This window comes from Cheilinus undulatus, linkage group 18 (assembly GCF_018320785.1).
Source record: "Cheilinus undulatus linkage group 18, ASM1832078v1, whole genome shotgun sequence".
Classification (NCBI taxonomy): domain Eukaryota; kingdom Metazoa; phylum Chordata; class Actinopteri; order Labriformes; family Labridae; genus Cheilinus; species Cheilinus undulatus.
In genome coordinates this window covers 20,810,581-20,829,831 of record NC_054882.1, presented here as the reverse complement: position 1 = coordinate 20,829,831, position 19,251 = coordinate 20,810,581, and the positions used below count along the sequence as shown (strand labels likewise).

At 37.2% G+C, this 19,251-nt stretch overlaps 1 protein-coding gene across 2 annotated transcripts; it reads left to right on the top strand.

Annotated features, from left to right (window-relative positions):
- The first annotated feature begins 8,005 nt into the window (after positions 1 to 8,005).
- zgc:101744 (uncharacterized protein LOC541409 homolog) lies at positions 8,006 to 15,885 on the top strand. Of its 2 annotated transcripts, none has more exons than XM_041812789.1 (6): positions 8,006 to 8,110; positions 8,206 to 8,338; positions 12,455 to 12,548; positions 13,218 to 13,356; positions 14,140 to 14,308; positions 15,266 to 15,885. In XM_041812789.1, exons 2-6 carry the CDS (start codon positions 8,224 to 8,226, stop codon positions 15,301 to 15,303), a joined length of 555 nt encoding a protein of 184 aa, XP_041668723.1. In that variant the 5' UTR covers positions 8,006 to 8,110; positions 8,206 to 8,223; the 3' UTR covers positions 15,304 to 15,885. The 2 variants fall into 2 exon arrangements, with proteins under 2 accessions (XP_041668723.1, XP_041668724.1); XM_041812790.1 differs by having other exon boundaries at positions 14,140 to 14,330.
- The last annotated feature ends 3,366 nt before the right edge of the window (positions 15,886 to 19,251 follow it).

Genomic DNA, 19,251 nt, shown 5'->3' with positions numbered 1-19,251 from the left:
TAAAAATCTCCGGGTGGGTGAAGTCTCTCTGTTTATCCAAAGATCCAAAGTGGATATGGACATCCACTGGAAGTGACTGAATGTGTGCCCTGTCTCACACTGAGAAGCTCTTCCAGTCTGAGAGAGGAAGCGTTGACGAACTTATTCCTGGTAAAGCATTGCCTAAAAGGGATTATCCCTATCTCATGCTAACAACAACTCCTCCACAGCCACTTAGGCTTATTAAAGAGGCTGAAGATGAGAGTTCAGCGCCGATAAGCTCCTCCATTTATAGCGCATTATGAGTTATTACTACCCTACGCCTTTAAGTCATCCCATTCATAAAACAGGGACTGAACTCAGTGACTAGCAATCAGGCTGTATAGACAAGGACCAAAGGTAAAGGGCAACACCGATTCTTACAACGTTAAGGCTCTATATCCCCTCATCTTTGATTGTATTATTTGAAGATAATTACACACAATGAAGTAATCCAACTTTGACCTCAATCCTCGGTCACTATGGAACTGCTACAGGTCCGTAATAACTAACCAAGGAGTGAAATTAACAATCTTTCCATTCAAAAACAAAAACAACCTTGCATGCTGGTTTTAGTTCCAATAAATAACCAAATAAAAAGCAAATCATTTCAGTTAACTAGCTTTCTTTCTGGGTGGCTGCCTCCATCTGCTGCAACCTGGAAAAAAATTGCACTCTAGCTAGCTTAAAAATTAGTGTGCAAACTACCTAGAAACCAGCACTCTAGCTAGCTCACTTATATGATCTAAAATGATAATAAAAATAATTTAATTCAGCCAACTACTTCTCCCTTTGTCACTGTGCGCCTCCATCTCTGTTACAGTTGCAACTAGCTCACAAAATAACATGCTAGCTTGAAAATCAGAGCACTAACTAACTTGGGAGTCAATGAGCTATCTAGCTTGCAATAAACAACACTTACCATCCTGGGCACCCTAACTAGGTAACTAATAAATATCTGAAATGATAGTTATTATGCTTAACTTAGTTTACTTTGATTCATTTTTATTTTGTTACTGCTTGCCTCCTTCTCTGTTGCTGTTACAACTACTTTAAAAATAGCATGCTAGTTAGCTTGAAAATCAGAGCACAAACTTGGGAATTTGTACTCTAAATAGTTTGCTAACATTATGTAAAAAAAATTATTATACTTATGTGACTTGAAATCTTTCACTGTCTGGCTTCACCTCTGTTACAATTATGCTCAACTAAGTTAACTTTGATTAGTTTCCCTCTGTCACTGTCCACCTCCATCTTTGTTACAGTTACAAATATCTCACAAAATAGCATGCTTTCTAGCTTAAAAAAGCAAAGCACTAATTTACTAGGGAATTTGCACTGTGACTAGTTTGCTAACTTTATCTAATAATAATTATTATACTTATGTAATGCACCCTTTTTTTTGCCGTCTGCCTTTATCTCTGTCGCCGTTACAATTAACTTACAAAATAGCATGCTAGCTAGCTTGAAAACCAAAGTATGGGCTTACTTAGGGATTGGCGCGCTAACTAGTTCACTAACACTATCCGACATAAGACTTAAAATTTTACGTAACTTATGTCTCTTGCCTTCTTTTGCTGTTTACTCCATTTCAGCTACAGTAACAACAAGCCCAAAAATCAATGAGCTACTTAGCTTGCATTTTAGACCACTTAACATCTTGGGAGTTAGCACTCTTACTACATAACAAATATATATCTAAAATAATAATAACTCTAGTTTATTTAGTTCACTTTAATTACTTTTTCGTCTGTTGCTACCTACATCTCTTAGAGCAGGGCAGTTAAACTTTTAAGCCTGTGACCCCCAAAATAACAACATCAAAGATCGGGGACCCCAACTTCCCTTCAGGGGGATAAAGTGCACAATGTTGCATAAAGCATCCCATACGAAACTTCCATTTTAGGTTGTTTTTATAACTTTTAATTACATTTGATCAAAAATGTCACTTGATAACTGTTTTTATTTTAAATTAAACTCATTTTAGCAATATTTTCTTCAATAAAAAAAGATATGATTTTGAATCATATTAAGTTTTTCTTTGTTTTTTTGGAAAGAATCCCACAACTCTCCTTCATTGTCTCGCAACCCCCCTGGGGGTCCCGACCCCCACTTTGGGAACTGTCTTAAAGTTACAGCTAGCTAGCTAGCTACTAACTCGCTAGCTTAATAATCAAAGCACAGACAAACTTGTAAATTGGCACTCTATGGTTTTCTAACATTATCTAAAACAAAAATAATAATGATACTTTATTCATATTTGACCTATGTCACTTACCCTTTACGCTGCCTTAACCTCTGTTGCAGTTATGACTGGCACAAAAAGCTAGCTTGAAAAAGCACTATCTTACTTGGGAATAAGAACTCTTAACTAGTTTAACAACATTGTTTAAAATACTAAAAATGCTTGACTTAAGTTAACCTTTTTTACCCTCCATCTCTGGCCTCTCCCTCTCTGTTACAGTTGCAGCTAGCACAAAAAAAATAGCATGCTAGCTAGCCTGAATATGCACAGACTTTCATGGGAATAAGCACTTGTAAGTTTGCCAACATTATCTTAAATACACTTGAGTTAAGTCAATCCTTTTTCTCTCAAAGACAGTCTGGCTGCAGACCATACATCTCTGACAGAAATTCTCTGACCATTCATCTGAGCTGCTGTCAATTTCAGAACGGAGGTGCTAGTACTAATTTGCTGGTACGTTTTAGATTTTTCTTTTAAATTCAACTTATTCATAAACAAAGTCTGTCTGTTACATTCATGAAATAACCACATTGTAAACACTACAGACTAAGCAACATTTCAAAACAAAAAGAAAGATCAGAGGTCTCGTCCAGGATTAAATTATGTATAGACCTGTTTTAGAAGTAGTTACATGAATAGTAGCTTCCTTTAGCTTCATTAGCTTTAGCTAAAGCTAACATACTGTAGCTATGCTTGCTACATAATGTTTCTACTTACTAAGCCAGTGTTCCTCAGTTAGCTTCAGCAATGTGAGCTTAAGCAAACTTAGCTAAAGCTAATGTAGCTACATAGAGAACTTACCTACATAGCAGACCTAACTGCTTTGTGAGCTCAGCTATGTAGCTTATTCAGCTAACAGAGCTGCATGAGGTTGCTGCTGTGTTAGAATGTTATCAAGGAGGACATTTTTTTTTTGCCTGTAAGCAGACTGTTCAAAATCACCCAAGCATTACACAGCATTACACCAGCCAACTCAGAATCATGATGCAGCATAGTCAGCCCCTTCAGGTGTATACAGAAACAATACAGCTTTATTTGGAGTATCATAACAAAAAAAGGTGCCAAATGATAACCTGTGTCTGTCTGAAAGACAGCTGGAAAAAATATTTCGTAGGACATATTTAAGTGTAAGTGAAAGGGCTGCTCTGTGCTTTAGAGATTATCAGGGTGCTCTGACACTTCAATTCTTTGATTTGATCATCGAATCATTAGGCTCTGTAGTTGTTTCAGGGCAGGGAGAGCTCTAGGGACTCTGATCGCTGCTCCTTTAACATGGTGCAATGTATGTACACTGTATTTTTACTTTTATTTCAGCAGGGTTAAAACTCCAAAAGGTGGAATCAACATTTTGTAATCTGTGTCCAGAGATGTTAAAAACTAATCCAAAGAAAGAACAAGGAAATTTAAAGAAACACAGAAAAAAGAAAGAAAGGAAGTTTGTTAGCACTGTTGTCAGCACCAGTCTATTCCTGCCATTAGTTCACATGTCTCTTTATTTCTGCAGACAACCTGCGTTAGCTGGCGTCACAGCGTCCATGCTGACTCTGGAACACATCCAAATCTGACTGTCCAACAATGTCTTCCCACGTCACCTGTCACCAATCCAATAATGTCTAATCCTGGCCTTCAACAATGCAAGTAGGATCAACAAACAAAAGGGACACACAGACAGACAAACATTTAACTATGATTCCCTGGACTCTGGTAAAGATTATTTGATTACTGTTTAGCGGAAGACCAGCTGCTTAGCCCCAAACAGAAGCCAAGCATCGTCTGCATACTTGGTAAACATAGTGAATCATCTTTTACCTGTTATCTTAAAATGCTCACGTGCAAAATAGCTAAAACTGTAAAGAGTGATGTAGCTTTTCACCTAATGGAAAAAAGGATAAAAAAATCAGTTGACAGCTTTAGTGTGGGCCTAATTTGACCTCAGAAAAAGTACAACCTCATTTCCCAAAAAATTGGGGTGCTGTGTAAAATGTAAATAAAAACAAAATGCAATCATTTTCTAATCTGATAAACTCCTATTTTATTCACAAAAGAACATAAACAACATATCAGATATTAAAACTGACCATGTAATGAAAAATATCAGCTCATTTTGAATTGTATAGCAGCAACACATCTCAAAAAAGTAGGGACAGGGCCATGTTTACTATTGTGTAGCATCCCCTCTTCTTTTACCAGCAGAGCTGTCAGAATTGGGGTTGTAAATCACTCAGGAAGCTGTGAGTGCCTCTCACATGGTTGGAATGTGAAAAGCTATTCACTCTGACTCACAAAACCAACAAACAGGGGTTTGGTAACATCATCCTGTAGTTTTCACTGAGTTGCATTAAAATAGCTTGGGTTCTAAATGTGTAACTTTCAGCTGAAGACATGCAGAGCATTGATGGCCATGCATCTCTGTGTTACACTGATATGAAGAGAAAATAATGGAAAAGGTTTAAACGTGACAGTTTTTGTTCTTTTCAGCAATTCTTATCTTTACAAAGTTTCTGAAAGCCCATTCTTTTCATTAGCAATTGTGTGCTGCCCTCTGCTGGTGTACTCCAGGATCACAAAAACTACACCACAAAAGTATTGACTTTGTCATAGACCTACTCAATATGCTCCAAATTTTTATCACCATAAAATAAAATTTAGCCCAATTTTTTTGCACTATCACATACCTCTTTATTCAATCACCACCAGTACCCTGTAGAAGCGTATAGAATAAATGTTGAATTTTGTAAATTCCACATCTGGATTTTCTTCAAAACTGAGCAAGCAACAACTGCTGACAAATCATTTAATGTGATTGAAAAGGCCATAATAGTTGCACAGTAGACTATGAGTTTAGGAAGTTTTAATTTTCTTAACTAATTAGCTCATAATGAGATAATAATAATAAATAAATACATTCTGAGAGAAAAAAAACTCAGAGGTCCTGCTTCTGAGGGGAAAAACCCTAAGAATTCTGAGAAAAAAAGTCAGAATGTATTGTTTTGTTTTGTTATTCTTTTTGAGGGGTACGGTAAGATATCTGGAAAAAACAAACAAAAAAAAAAAAGCAAAAACTCAGAAGTCAATCTTCTGACAAAAAATATATTTTTTTTGTTGTGTTTGCAGAATTCTGACTAAAGATTCAGGATTCTGAGGGAAAATATAAACCTCAGAATTGTGAGATCAAATCAGAATTCTGACTATGATGGCGTTGATCCATTCAAGCTCTGCAACTTTCTCTCTCAGTTATAAGGAAAATAGAGTCATGAGCCTGGTGTATGGTTGTTTCCATCTTTTCAGGGGAAGTGATGTAAGGGGGGATGGGGACAAACTGAAGTGAAAGGTGCAACAATTTTGGACTTTATAGAAACTCTATGTATATTAATGATTTTGTTATGGCACCAGTTTCGAACCAGTACACCCTAGAAGTCCTCTGAGAGACGTCAAGGACGACTGTAGCAACAATGTGGTGTGCAAATCCAGACAGACATACAGATACACCACAGATTATAACATGACTCCTTTTTTAGACCAACTGCTCCTTGTGCAACTGTAATTTAAATAAGTTTATCTTTTCATTCATTGTTTTCAATTTCACCTTAAAACCTACTTTATCAACATATTTTTAAGAGTACCAGCTTTTCTTGTGTATTTAAATCAAACTCAGTTTACCAGTGTACTGCACTCTTCCTCATATTCAAGCAGGAACATGTATCAGGAACTTTAATACACCAGTAGTGAAATGACAATATAAAAGCAGAAGATAGATTTATTCAGTCTTGTCATTTTATTGAAATTAAACTGTAGGCTAACTGATTTAAATGTAGAATTGAAGTGTCTGTTATCTTTGTTTTGTTTTTGGAGTAAATTTTTAGTCAGAAATGTTACTTATGATGACTAAAACACTGTGAAGTTGTTAAATCTTTTTGATAAAAGTCATAATCTTAGAATGTAATAAGTCAAAGAGGCACACTAGTGACAAAATAAGTCTAAATAATGACAAAGAGACAAAAATAAGGGGAAGAAATCTAAATTAAAAGACAGCCCAAAAGTAACAATAAGGCTAGTAGTCCCAGATATCAGTGCCACTCAAGGTGGTGAAACTATAATGACTTTTGAAAAGGTTCATGTCTGTAGTTAATATTTTGCCATGAAGGACTTCTCTGAGAAGTAGCTGAGTCATAGTTATCAGTTCATGAAGTGGACTGTCCCCTATTGTAAATTGCTATTTAGATGTTGGTGCATGTCCTGGTTTAGGCTCTGACATGTTTCAGTGTTTTAATTTTCAGTTCATTCAACCTCAATAGCTTCACAACACTGATCATAGCTATGGTAATCATATTAACATGCACAAAAACAATATTAAGATGGTACGGTTTACCACTTAAATAGTCAATAATCGTTCCATGCTGTCATTGTTTATAACTGTCTGTCTATTTATACTGGAAATGTGAACAAGAGTTGCATTCCTTGTTTGTACCATACCCGACAAACTACACTGATTCTGATTCCCACTGCTGCCAGCCAAACATATTCCTTTACTCATATTCCTGGCTGGGCAACCAGCTCTTGGAAGAGTCCTGGTTGTGCCAAACTTCCTCTTTTTGAGAATTATGGTGGCCACTGTGCTCTTCTCTTGGGAATCTTCAGTGCAAAAGATTTTTTTGTGGAGCCTTCCTCAGTTGTTTCTGAGCCCTGGCAGTTCTTTTGACCTCATGGCTCAGTTTTGTCTTATCAAGTCCTACAATTTCCCAAATAGTTGAGAGAAACTAAAAATGCATTCTAAACAAAAGCTCAGGTCTCAGGAGGTTGATTTTGACTTTTAACTCTTAATTTCATTTTTTTTAATCTTTTACTTATGATTTCTCATCATTTTGACAAAATATTTCAAATATTTCTATAAACTTGACTTTTTCTTTGCTGTTAGTTTTTTTTTTTTGCACATAATCAATATGAAATCATGTTTCATTACATCTATGTTTAGTTATTTGTTACCTTTGAAACAACACCTCACGATCCTCCACCTTTGTTTGAGCCTTTCGTGGACGAGCTGGTTTAAAGAGCCAGCTCTTTTGCATGGATGATAAGATCCTGATACCATTATATTATTATTATTATTATCATCATGAATATAATTATTATTGATGTTATTATAATTGTTGTTATGTTTATCATTATTTCAGGCTGACAGTGCTAACGTGTTAACACGTTAACACTCATGATTAGTCAGATATGTCTATGTATGTATGTATATATTGTAATTTACAAAAATTATATCTAAGTTGAGATGTTAAATAAAGTTCAAATCTATAGTTTACCACACTTGTACTTCTTTTGTTTCAAAATGCAATTAAATTGTAACATTTTGAATGCATGATTAATCATGATTAATCACAGCATATTTATGTGACTTGATCAAAATGTATAATCAATTACCAGCAATGTTATTATTATATATTTTCTGTCTGTCTGTCTGTTATTTGACAGATTAGTACATCCAGTGAGTAGATTTAATCTGACCTACAACGTATTTTCAGGAGTAAATATATTTTGGAAAATAACTATATATTTCAATTAATAAAGGGATGACTGGTTCCCAAATATAGAGCCGTTTGAGAGTCGAAAGAGTCGGCACTTCTTGGTGAGTTGAGCCAAATGACTCGATCTCTCAAAAGAGCCATTATTCCCATCACTAGAACAAACCGTTTTTTAACACCTGCTTAAATGAACGTTACTCACAGGAGCTCTGTGATTGGCCACCGGGGAACCTTCAAACGCCGCCTCCTCTGCCACCGTAGTCTGTTGGAGTCAGCAGACAGCCATCCAGCGGCAACTTTTCGGGCAAATCATAAAACAGAAGTGAGTAGATTAACCATTTGTTTTTCTAAAAATCACCTTATGTCGGTACGTTTAAGAAGTGTTGCATTTTCTGTGCGTTTTTTTTTCGGTTTCAGGCTCCGAAAAGCCCGAAAATGACTCAGTTTAAGGAGCGCTTCACGACCCTGCTCCATGAGAAGAACTTTGTGACAGAGCAGTTGGCGAAACTGGAGGAAAAAACGGGAGTTCAGAGAGAATATCTCGCCTTGGGTACGTTAACAGCTCTGCGAACAGTAAAGAAAACCTTGTTAAACATGCTTGAATGCATTAATGTCCCGGAGAACAGTTAAAGTAATCCCAGACTTGTATAAAACGGGCTTAACGCCTCCTCCCAAGACAAGCTAACGTATGTTCTTCTGTTGTAGCTTCTACCGTTGGAGATTCCACCGTTAGCTCTGCTAGCTGATAGTTTTAAACTCAGTCTGCTGTTTAAACCCGGTTGTGGTCACCCTGTCGTGAGTTGGTAGACTTTTACTGTGGTTTCATATCCTGTAGCAGTGTGAGCTGGTTCATTTTATCACTTCGCTTCACTGCCTCAAATACCAAAGTTCATCCAGCTCAGACCTTTATGCTACTTCCCAAGATTAGATTTGGTAGTTACCCTCCTTAAAATACACCCATTCCAGAATATTGTTGCCGAAATAATCTGTGATATCCCAGGGCAACCACCAGCTGGTCTCAGGGGTATTTATATCTTGTCCTGAAATATCCTGTGCATTGCAGACGGAGATGAAAGAAGATATAGACGACTTGTTATTCAACTGCAGGCTGCTCTAAGTTCGCTTTTAGGATTTGTGTTTTGCACAGTAGATGTCAATGAAAGTCTGACACCTCAGGGTATGTTGCCAATGTTTTGTGTCTGCAGTGGCACTATGTAGCAGGAAACATGCTGTGACCTACATTAAAACCCACAGACTTTAGTCAAAATTGATTTACACAAAGTGTGTTGTGGCATAAAGTGCTTTTGGGTTGACAGTTCTACAAATGAAGGGAATGCTTGTGAGTATTGATTTTAGGGCTGGGCTGTATTTCATTATAACAAAGTCTTCTTGTTTTTCCTCACAACAAACCTGATTCATGATTTTAACTGGCTTTCTTCCCTGCTTCAAACTGCAAAGAGAAAATTAATGATTGATACAAGTTTTGATCTTATTTTATCAATAACATCTGCCCAAGATTGAGGTATGTGCAGATTTGATGGCACTTACATAAACCTTGTATAAGTAGAAGACACATACACTATGTGGACAAAAGTATTAGGCCGTCTGACCATTACATCACCAGGGTTTTGACATTGTATTCAAATACATGGACTTTAATATGGAGTTGATGTCTCTTATGCAGCTATAGCAGCTGCCACTCTATTTGTAAGGCTTTCCACAAGATTTTGTAATGTTTCTGTAAAAATTTGTGCCCGTTCATTCTGTAGAGCATTTTTAGGTCAGGCACTGATGTTGGATGAGAAGGCCTGGCTTAAAATCTTTGCTCCAGTTCATCCCAAAGGTGCTCCATTGGGCATTGGGCAAACTCATGCACACTGTCAAAATTGCATTAAACTTGGGCAAGGTTTCTGTACCAAATTCGGATGACACATTGAAATGCTGCCAGTGTTTTTGTGCTATTTAGACAGTGTTGCAGAGTTTTCCTGAAATTTTTGGTTATTCCAAATAAGAAATTCTGCAGTATTAGTTCCTCTATTGGATGCTATGAGACTCTATTTTCGTTTCCATCCTACCAAATCAAGTATCCATACCATCTGATTTGCAAATCAAAGTTAAAATTCTCGTATGATGATAACCCTCATTGTTATACAGTCATCACAACAGGTCACAGGCTTGTGTGCAGTGTATGTTACCGTGGTGACACACACAAATGCATCACTAAACAGGATTCTGAAACCCAAATAAATGTGCTTTGAGTCATTTCTATCCTTTATTTGGCAAAAAGGTATAACAAGGCTGCAGCCCTCTTAAATAACTGGTTTGATGAGTCATTTAAAGCTCTCTATATTGCACACTCATATAACTCATAATCGCTCTTTTGTTAGCTTACAAGATTTTCGTCACTGTTTGCTCATCATAATGCTATGTTGTCCTTTGCTTTGATCAAGAATGTAAGGCAAACATGTTGTGTCCCTTTAAACTGGCCACTGTTTGACTAACATCTTAAGTCCATGGCAACTCTTTTGACATTCTCAAGCGTATGTGCTGACTGAAGTAGAGGCTCCTCTCCGCCACTCTTTCTGCAGCTAAATGGATAGGTCAGTTTTATAAACTTAATATATAATTTGTTCAAAAGAGAAACTCCAGCTACTCTGAAGAAAGGAGTCTGAGTCATACATCGAGGATTTCACAAATGCTGCAATGGCCTTAATTTCAGTTCCACCAGAGGGACATGTGTTTTCATTTAAGGCTGTTATACCACATGACTGAATTGTTCTTTTTTTCTCTTTACTCACAGAAAAAAGGCAGATAGCAGGAGTAGTTGGCTGCAGCAGTAACATCTCATAGGTGGCCATTTTTTTCATCACTAGCCAATCAAGGAAGTCTGTTCATGCAATTTTTTTTGTTATATTAGGAGCCTGCCTCTGTCAGCATTTTTTTTTTCAGGGTCTTCACTTAAACCTGTTCTTCCAGTTTGCTTTCAAAAAGAGATGGGAGAGCGACTGTATGTGTGCAAGGACAAACAAATGAGATGTAAAAGAGCAGGAAATGTTCAGGATAGGATTAATGCCTTGCAGGGCCTTTGTTCTAACATCACAGTAGTTGTTTTTTTATATCGGGAGATGAGTTTTGCATTAGTTTGAAAACGCATTGCATGGCCTGCACTCTAATCTGCATCCCTCCCTTTTTATAAACACATGGCACAAAAACATTGAGGATTTGCAAAGGGTTAAAGGCCTGAGAGGTTTGAACACAGCCTTCCTTTCTCCGTATAATAAATCTACCCTTAATGTACTGAAGTAAAACTCTAATGGAAGTTATTGGCCTGCTGTAATGGTGGGTTTGACTGTAGCAAATTGAGGCGAAGTCAACTTTTTTTTCCTAAAAAGCAAGCTTACTAGGCTTTAGAGGGATTAAGCATTACAGCCAAGTTCCTTTTGTTAGGAAGTAAGCTGCAGCACATACAGAACTGATTGTTCTGCAGAAGTTTTGGCACGTTAGTGTACCATTCGAAACAGTCTTGTATAGTGTGGCGTTGTACTTAAAGGTCATTTTATCACAGCTGTACAATCCTTGTACTGTGTGTAAACTTTGTTGTGTATTTGCTAATGTAAAGAAAAGATGCAAATTCAAGAAACGTCATTTTAATGTAAAGAAGTACAACAACAAATGCCAGACTGATACAGGTGTGCTTCTAAAAAGTTAAATCTTAATAGACATTTGAAAGTGAAAAAGGCAGAACTTTAGGCCTGACACCTACCAACAGGAGAGCATTTGCTCCCCATCTTTGAGTCCCTACTGTTACTCCATACAGGGATCTGATGTGTACCTTTTGTTTTAATTTCCGTTATCACATGCATACCTTCTGTTGCTTTGGATTGTTGATTTAGTTTAGTTTAAACAATCTTTAACCCATCCGTAGTTGTCTGATAGAGGGTATATGAAGTACTGTGTAGGTCTAAGGAATGTTTGGGCCAAAACCTGAGGCTGAAGTTTGGCATAGATATAGCAAGTAAGCCATCTGAGGGTCATCAAAGTCATCAAAAGAATACTGTCATTGAGAGCTGCTGTATCACTGATGACTCCAGTCATTAGGGATAATGTTTATTGTTTAATATGTTGTTGCTTGTTTATTGTTGTCTACATGGACTTTTACCTGCCTGCTGATTTGTGATTGGTTAATACAGTTAAAACTACAAACAGAAACCTGAACACTTCACATGTTGAATATCACAGACCTTTTGTACAGAATCTGCATGTCTTTAAATTTGAGATTTTGTTGCATCAAGCTAAAAATCAAAGTGTTTACTGTTGAAGGTATCTTTTAACACAGTTTGTAGACATACTGGCACTAGACTGATATGAGTAATTGAATGATTTTGGCATTTGTGGAATGTCACCCACAGTCATGGATTGTAGGTCAGTGTTTGAGACACTGGTGCACACAAAACCAACTTCCAACGACTGGATTTGAATGTTTGACTTGTGTTTCATGCTCCTCCTAATCCCGGTACTGTGCTGATCTAACATCCTGCTTTCAGACACTCTGTTTACATCCAATTAATGTAGCTCAACATTAGACATGTTCTTAGAGTAACCGGATAACCTCGCCCTCCCCCTACTGTCTCCTCTTCTGCTGCCTCTCCTCTTTCTCCCCCTGCAGGTTTCCTCAGTTTTGTCGGTCTCTACCTTCTGTTTGGATACGGAGCTTCACTGCTCTGCAACCTGATTGGCTTTGCCTATCCAGCATATTTCTCGTATGTATGAAATTTGGCTTTGTTTAACATGTGTTTAAAAAAAAATCAATGTGTTCAATCAATATGTCAGCCGTTATGGGCAGTATAAAGACTTAAAAGCACACAACTAAATGGAATGCAGCCACTGTTAATCATTAGTTATCAATAGCAGCCTATCTGTTCCTGTATGTGCTGTAAAAATGGCAGCTGGGGATAGATGAAACAATTCACTGTCTTTACTTTGTGAACTACTGACAGTTTCTGAAAGTATGCTGGATTAAAGACTCAAAAAATAACAAATACAAAAAATATTATCATTTTCCCCCTATTGAAAAATGCTTGTGCTAAGGAGGGATTTCATGGTAAGTATGGAGAGGAAGAATGAGGAATTGCTTATAAGGATTTCATTTTCAATTTTAACATTGGCTTGCAAGTGCTTCAGTGGTACTTAAATGTTACCAGAAGTTTTATTTCACCTGAACCTACTGGTCTACTTTTCTTGATTTAAAAGAATTTGACAGCTTTCCTCTGCTTTTAAAAATATAATGAGCATGCTCATGTTACTTAAGTTTTATCAAACCTTGCTTTGGTAGTTCTCATGACTAAATGTCCATAAAGCTTCTCTCTGACTTTTATTTATAAAATATTTTCTCTGTTTCCTTAATAAAACCTCTCCGCATGTCCATTTAGTATAAAAGCCATCGAAAGCACCAAAAAGGATGACGACACACAGTGGCTCACCTATTGGGTTGTTTATGGACTCTTCAGCATTGTTGAGTCTTTTTCTGACATCTTCCTCTTCTGGTTCCCCTTTTACTATGCAGGCAAGGTATGTTGACCCAGATGTTATATATAAGTACTTGTTTTTTTACCTTTGCTAATTTGACTTTAGTCACTTAATTGTTTTCATCAGTTCCTTTTTTTTTTAAAGTCTGCTCTCACTTTGAAACTAGACAGTCACAAGTTGGTGACTCACTTCATGTCTTGGTTGTGGCTTGCAAACAGCACACTCTTGTGGCCTTTTTGTGAAATAGCAAAAGAATTTCATCCCACATTTCAAGGCAAAGCTTGCTTCAATTGTTAGGTTCTGCAATCCAAAATTGGACAAACAGATGGGTGACTCACAGACTAAACATAAAACTGAATCACATGTTGTGGTAAGATGCTTCTAGAAAATTCATTTTAAAAAAATGCCTTATTTAATTACCTTAATATTTTTAAAGTTGCACTTCTTTATTTATGTATGATAAAAATGTAACAAACTCATTTTTAAATACCACATTTTGCTATGGTTCACATTCAGAAGTATTCCTCAATTTTACACACAGCACCTTTAAAACTACACATTATTTAACCGTTCAAGTCTCTATTCAGACCCCTTCACTTTTTCAGTTGTGCAATGTTGCAGCTTGATGCTGTAATCGAACAAAAATATTTAAATTCTCATTCATTTACACTCTGAGCCCCATAATGATGAAGTGAAATCAAAAATTTTTTTAAACGCTTGCAAATCTATTGAATAGATGCACATTATACGACAAGGCCATAAGTATGTGAAGGTGCAGAATCAAACGCTATCCAGTTTGTCTCAGATCTTCTCCCGTCTCTTCAGTGTTTGTTCCTGATTTGGTGCATGGCTCCAGTGACGTGGAATGGTTCTGAAATCCTGTACAAGCGTGTGATCCGGCCATTTTTCCTGAAGCATCAGGAGGCAATGGACAACATGGTCAGTGATCTGAGTGCCAAAGCCAAGAACCTCACCGACACTGTCACAAAGGAGGGTGAGCTAACTGCAGTATACATGCAAGTACAGCCACATTTATTATTATTTGTACTGCAGCAGCGTACTCTGGCAGCAGACTAACCCCTCTATTCACCTGCACCACCCTGGGCCAAAATGCTTGGGATCAATATCAGGAGCACAAGATTCCCACCAGAAAACACTTCCACAATTCTTTTCTTCTAATGTGCCAGCAGACATATTTATTGACCCACAAGACTTGAATCATCTGTGAAATTGTTTCCTCCACATTGGCTACAGGCTATAGACAGACTTTATTTATTAAGTCCCCTAATGTATTTGCAAACTGTTTTTATCTATGTCTGATCACTATCTAAGATGGTTAAACAAGTGAATAATCTGATTTGCTCACTAGTGATTGATTTCTAGTTTGTTCTTGCACTCTGCAGGTGATCAAAAAGAGAGCAAAACACCTACTGTTGCAGCTCTCCTTAAGTGCAATGACTGTAGTGCAGTGTCTTGTATACAGTAGAACAGAGCAGCTGGTCACTGCCAGTGTTATTGTAGACTCTCAGCTTTGCTCCGTCAACAGAAGCCTCCCCTCATGAGGCCTGCCTGCTTTTTAAAACTGTCGCTGTGTTGCTTGCCAACATTATAAAAGGTAGTGCTGATGGTGATACAGCTACGGAACCTTTAAGCTGCTGGATTGCCAATCTTGGGAACCTTTCTTTGTTTCTCAGAGCTGCTGCTAAAGCTTTTACTCCACTCTGACTGTCATATTCACATTCTTACTGCTTATTGGACCCTGCTTTAGTAACAAGTGTCCACCTGACAGACAGGGCATGTAGGCACCTGTTAATGGCTGAGCACTAACCTCACACTTCCCACTATGATATCACATTCTTATTCATCCTGAAGCCCTTAAATTCATCCTTCAGTCTGCTTTGTCTAAGACATTTTTGTGAAACATTGTTTTTCCCTTCTTTTGTTTCTTCAGCTGTTAACCGAGCACTTAACCACGACAAGGACCAGTGAGGGACATCAACGGATTCTGTGCATGTGCAGCTGAACGATTGACTGAATGAGTTTGTCTGTGATGGTTGTTTCCCCGCAAAGAATGATGAAGATCCCCCTCCAAGCCCAGTTTGTGGTGAAGTGAAGCTTCACACTCCTTAAAAAAATACAAAAGTATGTGTGTTTGCATCAGTTTACTGCCACTGGTACTGCCAAAACAACCTGTAAAACTGTGACCTTTTTATGTGGTTTCTCTGTTGAGTGACAGAACAGGTGGGAAGAAATGTGTTCAAAGAATGTTTGTGTAACTTTATATGGAAGTGATTTTTATTTTGTCCAAATGAGCCATTGAAAACTCTGGAAAATGGAGTCTCATAATTTAACGGTTTGGTCGTCTTCAAAAATGTCAGTAAATAGCATCTCTCACTTTATTTTTTAAAACTGGAACTTTTTCTTCATCTCATTTGTGCCAAGCAGCATGTAAAGCCTGCCGGGATGATCCTATGTCTGCAGGTTAAACTGGATGACTTCTGTCTTTTGATATGTCTTAATTTATATTCTCAGAAGGATGAACTAATAAAACTGGAACCCTAGTGAACTCAAGCATGGTGTCTGACTGCCTTAATTAAAACACATAAAGCCACACATAAAATTTCTGTTATGTATTTTTAAAGCACTTGCAAATCAGGGAAATTGTATTGGATAAATGCATCAGCGCTGTAGAGTAAATACAGCAGCACTGTTGCAGTTTGTGAAATGTAATGTTTTATTACTTGATTTGAAGATGTAGCTGTAGATACACCTGCATACCAATAAAAAAAAATAGCCTATAAAAAGCTTTTACCCACTTGGATGTTTAACCCCCTTACTGATTTTATAAGTGAATCATAGTCAATATAATTTGGCATCTTCAAAAAAAAAATCTTTAATGTCCAAGTGAAAGCAGAGTTATACAAGATAATGTTAAATAAAAATATGTAATGTGAAACAAGTGATTGCATAAACATTCATAGCTTTAAAATGACTGAACTAATTCAACAGAGCTAGTTGCTAGTAGTCTCATAACTGGTAAAATGGGGATCACCTGAGTGAAGTATTCATGGCTACCATTACACCAAAAAGACAAAAAACACTTCAAGCAACTCAGAAAAGATTTCACTTAAATCACTTAAATAGAACCTGTCAGACAAGTGAAGTGAAGTAGACTAATATTGACCGTGATTGATTTATAAAATGAATAAAAGGGTAAAACATCCAAGGGGGAGAATACTTTTTTTATAGGCACTGTAGGTATTTGATTATTTTAGTGTCTGATTTCCTCTCCCATTCTGCTTATCCACTTGATCTCTTAACCTGTTCCACTGAAACTCAGTGGCTTTCAGACAGCCTAACCATCCACGATTTAATCTGTTTGGCTCTGAATTTATGCTTCAGGAGCTCTGAATGGGAGGCCTTTTGTGTTCGTGCACTGGATGTAATGCATGGGAAATGGTGGACAGAGCCGGTGTGATGGCCACACGCCGCCACAGTGAGAGGAATGCACCCATCTGGAAAGGGCTGCTGTGGAGATGTGTCTGCTGGCTGTTTGTAATGTATTCCCTTGGAGGAAGGTGGCTGACAGGTTATTGATGAAACAGAAATTTGACACAGAACCAGTTATTACAGGATGTTACTGTGTGATTTGAGATTTGTATGAACTGTGTGGCCTGCAGTTTTTGCAGCACTGACTAAAAGTGTTAGACTCCATGGCTTTGATTCCCATTGTCCCAATTTTAAAAGATTTTAGGAATCTATACACCTCTGGAGGTGTCATGAAACCACTAACTAGACCATTTAGATTTGTTTAAGTATAGACATGTCTACGTCTAAGAACAATGTAAAATTTCTGTCACATTTCAAGTTAAAGACTTCATATTTAAATCTTATTTAAGAATTTTTTTTAAGGAGCTGCTAGAACTAAAATATGAGATGATCTACTAAACTCCTTGGCACAAGACTTGCTACAGGTTTCAGGTGTCAGCAGATGATGAATCCCACTCATTTTGGTGATTTCTCATGACTTTTCCCAGGCACCACATCCAAGTAGGCTTATTTTAGCTTCAGGCTCCTTTGCTGTGTGACCAAATACTTGTGAAACTAAGCGTTCAGTCTTAACTGCTCTATTAGCATTCTAGCTAAGCAAATATAATACAAAAATATAATAAAAACATAGCTCTTCTAGCATTAGCATTTAACTTAGGTATTGTTGCATTTTGCACATCTGCACTGATGTGCACACAGATTTACCAACATTTGTTGACTTTTGACTAAGATATCTATGGAAGCCCAAAGAGGGCATACATACAAGACTATATAATTCTACCATAAACAGATGAGACTCCAGACAAATGAATTTCCCTTCAGGGATAAATAAAGTTATTGTATTGTATCGTATTTAATTATAGGTTCTTTGCAGATGATGTCACACAGCAGCGGATGACTCCAGATGGGGGGGCAAGAAGTGGTTTCTGCTTAACAAAATGCTACCAAAAGGGCCATGTTTTGAGCTGTCTATGACTATGGCAAGTGTGAAAATAAAAATCATTGTTAAGCTACTTTTGTGGCCTACAAGTAGTGAAACACGCAGGCAAAACAGAATAAAAACCTCACAGGGAAATAGCGGCAGGCACAGTTTGAAAAAGCCTCAGTTTTAAGCTTGGACAAGCAGAATCACACAACACTCATGGATGGTTCATTTCCACAAAGCAGTCCAGTTTTGTTCAGTACAGTTATGCCATGGTTTAGCTCATTGAACTCTGATCTTGCCTGTGTCTCCTCAGCTGATGAAAAAGATTCTGATCATTTGGCTCAGCTCAGTAGAGCTGATTGTCTGGCTCCCATCTTTATTTTATAACAGTTTGGCTGTTAAAATGTGGATTAAATGACAACAAAGGATTTAAGCATGAGCAGCTACTGTGGCTCACATACAAGAGTCGTCTCATAGAACAGGCTCTTCATGAATGGCACATGATTACTCAGTCTCTTACACTACAAGGTTAATTCTGTTTACAGTATATCACAGTTTCAATTAAAAGCATGTTTGTGACAAAATGAGGATTTTTATGTTATATGTTGGCTCTGTAAAATACTCCTCAAGATTCTTGTCTCCCTTCTTCTGGCTAGATGATGCTAAATGCTGGGCTGTGGGGAAAAAAACAAACATTTTTTAGTGAAGTGTAGGGATCATTCTAAATGTATGTAGAAATTTTCTGATTGTAATCGCAGTGTACAGGTCCATTTTGAGCAAGAAAGTACTAACTCTCCTCCATTCCCATCCATTCCTGCTGACTGTCCCCCACTTCCTGACCCCCATCAGGCATTTCGGCGTCATCGGTATCACATAATTGCAAGCAACCTATAGCCTACCCTGTTTTCCAATAAAGAATATTTTTCAGTTGAGATCTTGACTTACTTATCTTGGAATAACAATACTACTTGTACTGTGACAAGTTCATTCTACAAGATCTTGAGTGATTCATTTATGGACGTCTTGAAAAACCAACTGAATTTTACTTTTTATCGCAGGAAAACCGAATAAAATAAAATGAACAGATGCATGTCCACTAAGCAATCGCTGCAATTGCCTATGTAATATAATTCAAATGGTCACCAAGTTTAAATCTCTACACATTGCTTTATGAAAGAACTAATAGACAGCCCTTACCAGTCCTAACAAACTGAGATTTTTGCCATCCTAAATCCACATGGTAGGGCTTTTATTTACATTTTATACAGTGACACAACTTTTTAGGAATTGGGATTGTACTTTCTTTCCTATACCTTAAAACCTTAAGAACTGTGTTTGGAAATGAATGTTTAATGGTCACGAAGGTGATCCATGGTTATTTTAGCAGACAACATATTAAGGTCACTTATAAATAAGCTAAAGCTTAGTTTTTTCTACTGCTTCTCATACAGGTCTCATAATAA

What these genes read in the sequence shown, in the direction of transcription:
- zgc:101744 (XM_041812789.1), top strand. Translation starts at nt 8,224, where the DNA reads ATGACTCAGTTTAAGGAGCGCTTCACGACCCTGCTCCATGAGAAGAAC. An exon ending in GCCTATCCAGCATATTTCTC is followed by an intron (nt 12,549 to 13,217) that starts GTATGTATGAAA and finishes ATGTCCATTTAG; the next exon opens with TATAAAAGCCATCGAAAGCA. An exon ending in CCTTTTACTATGCAGGCAAG is followed by an intron (nt 13,357 to 14,139) that starts GTATGTTGACCC and finishes CCGTCTCTTCAG; the next exon opens with TGTTTGTTCCTGATTTGGTG.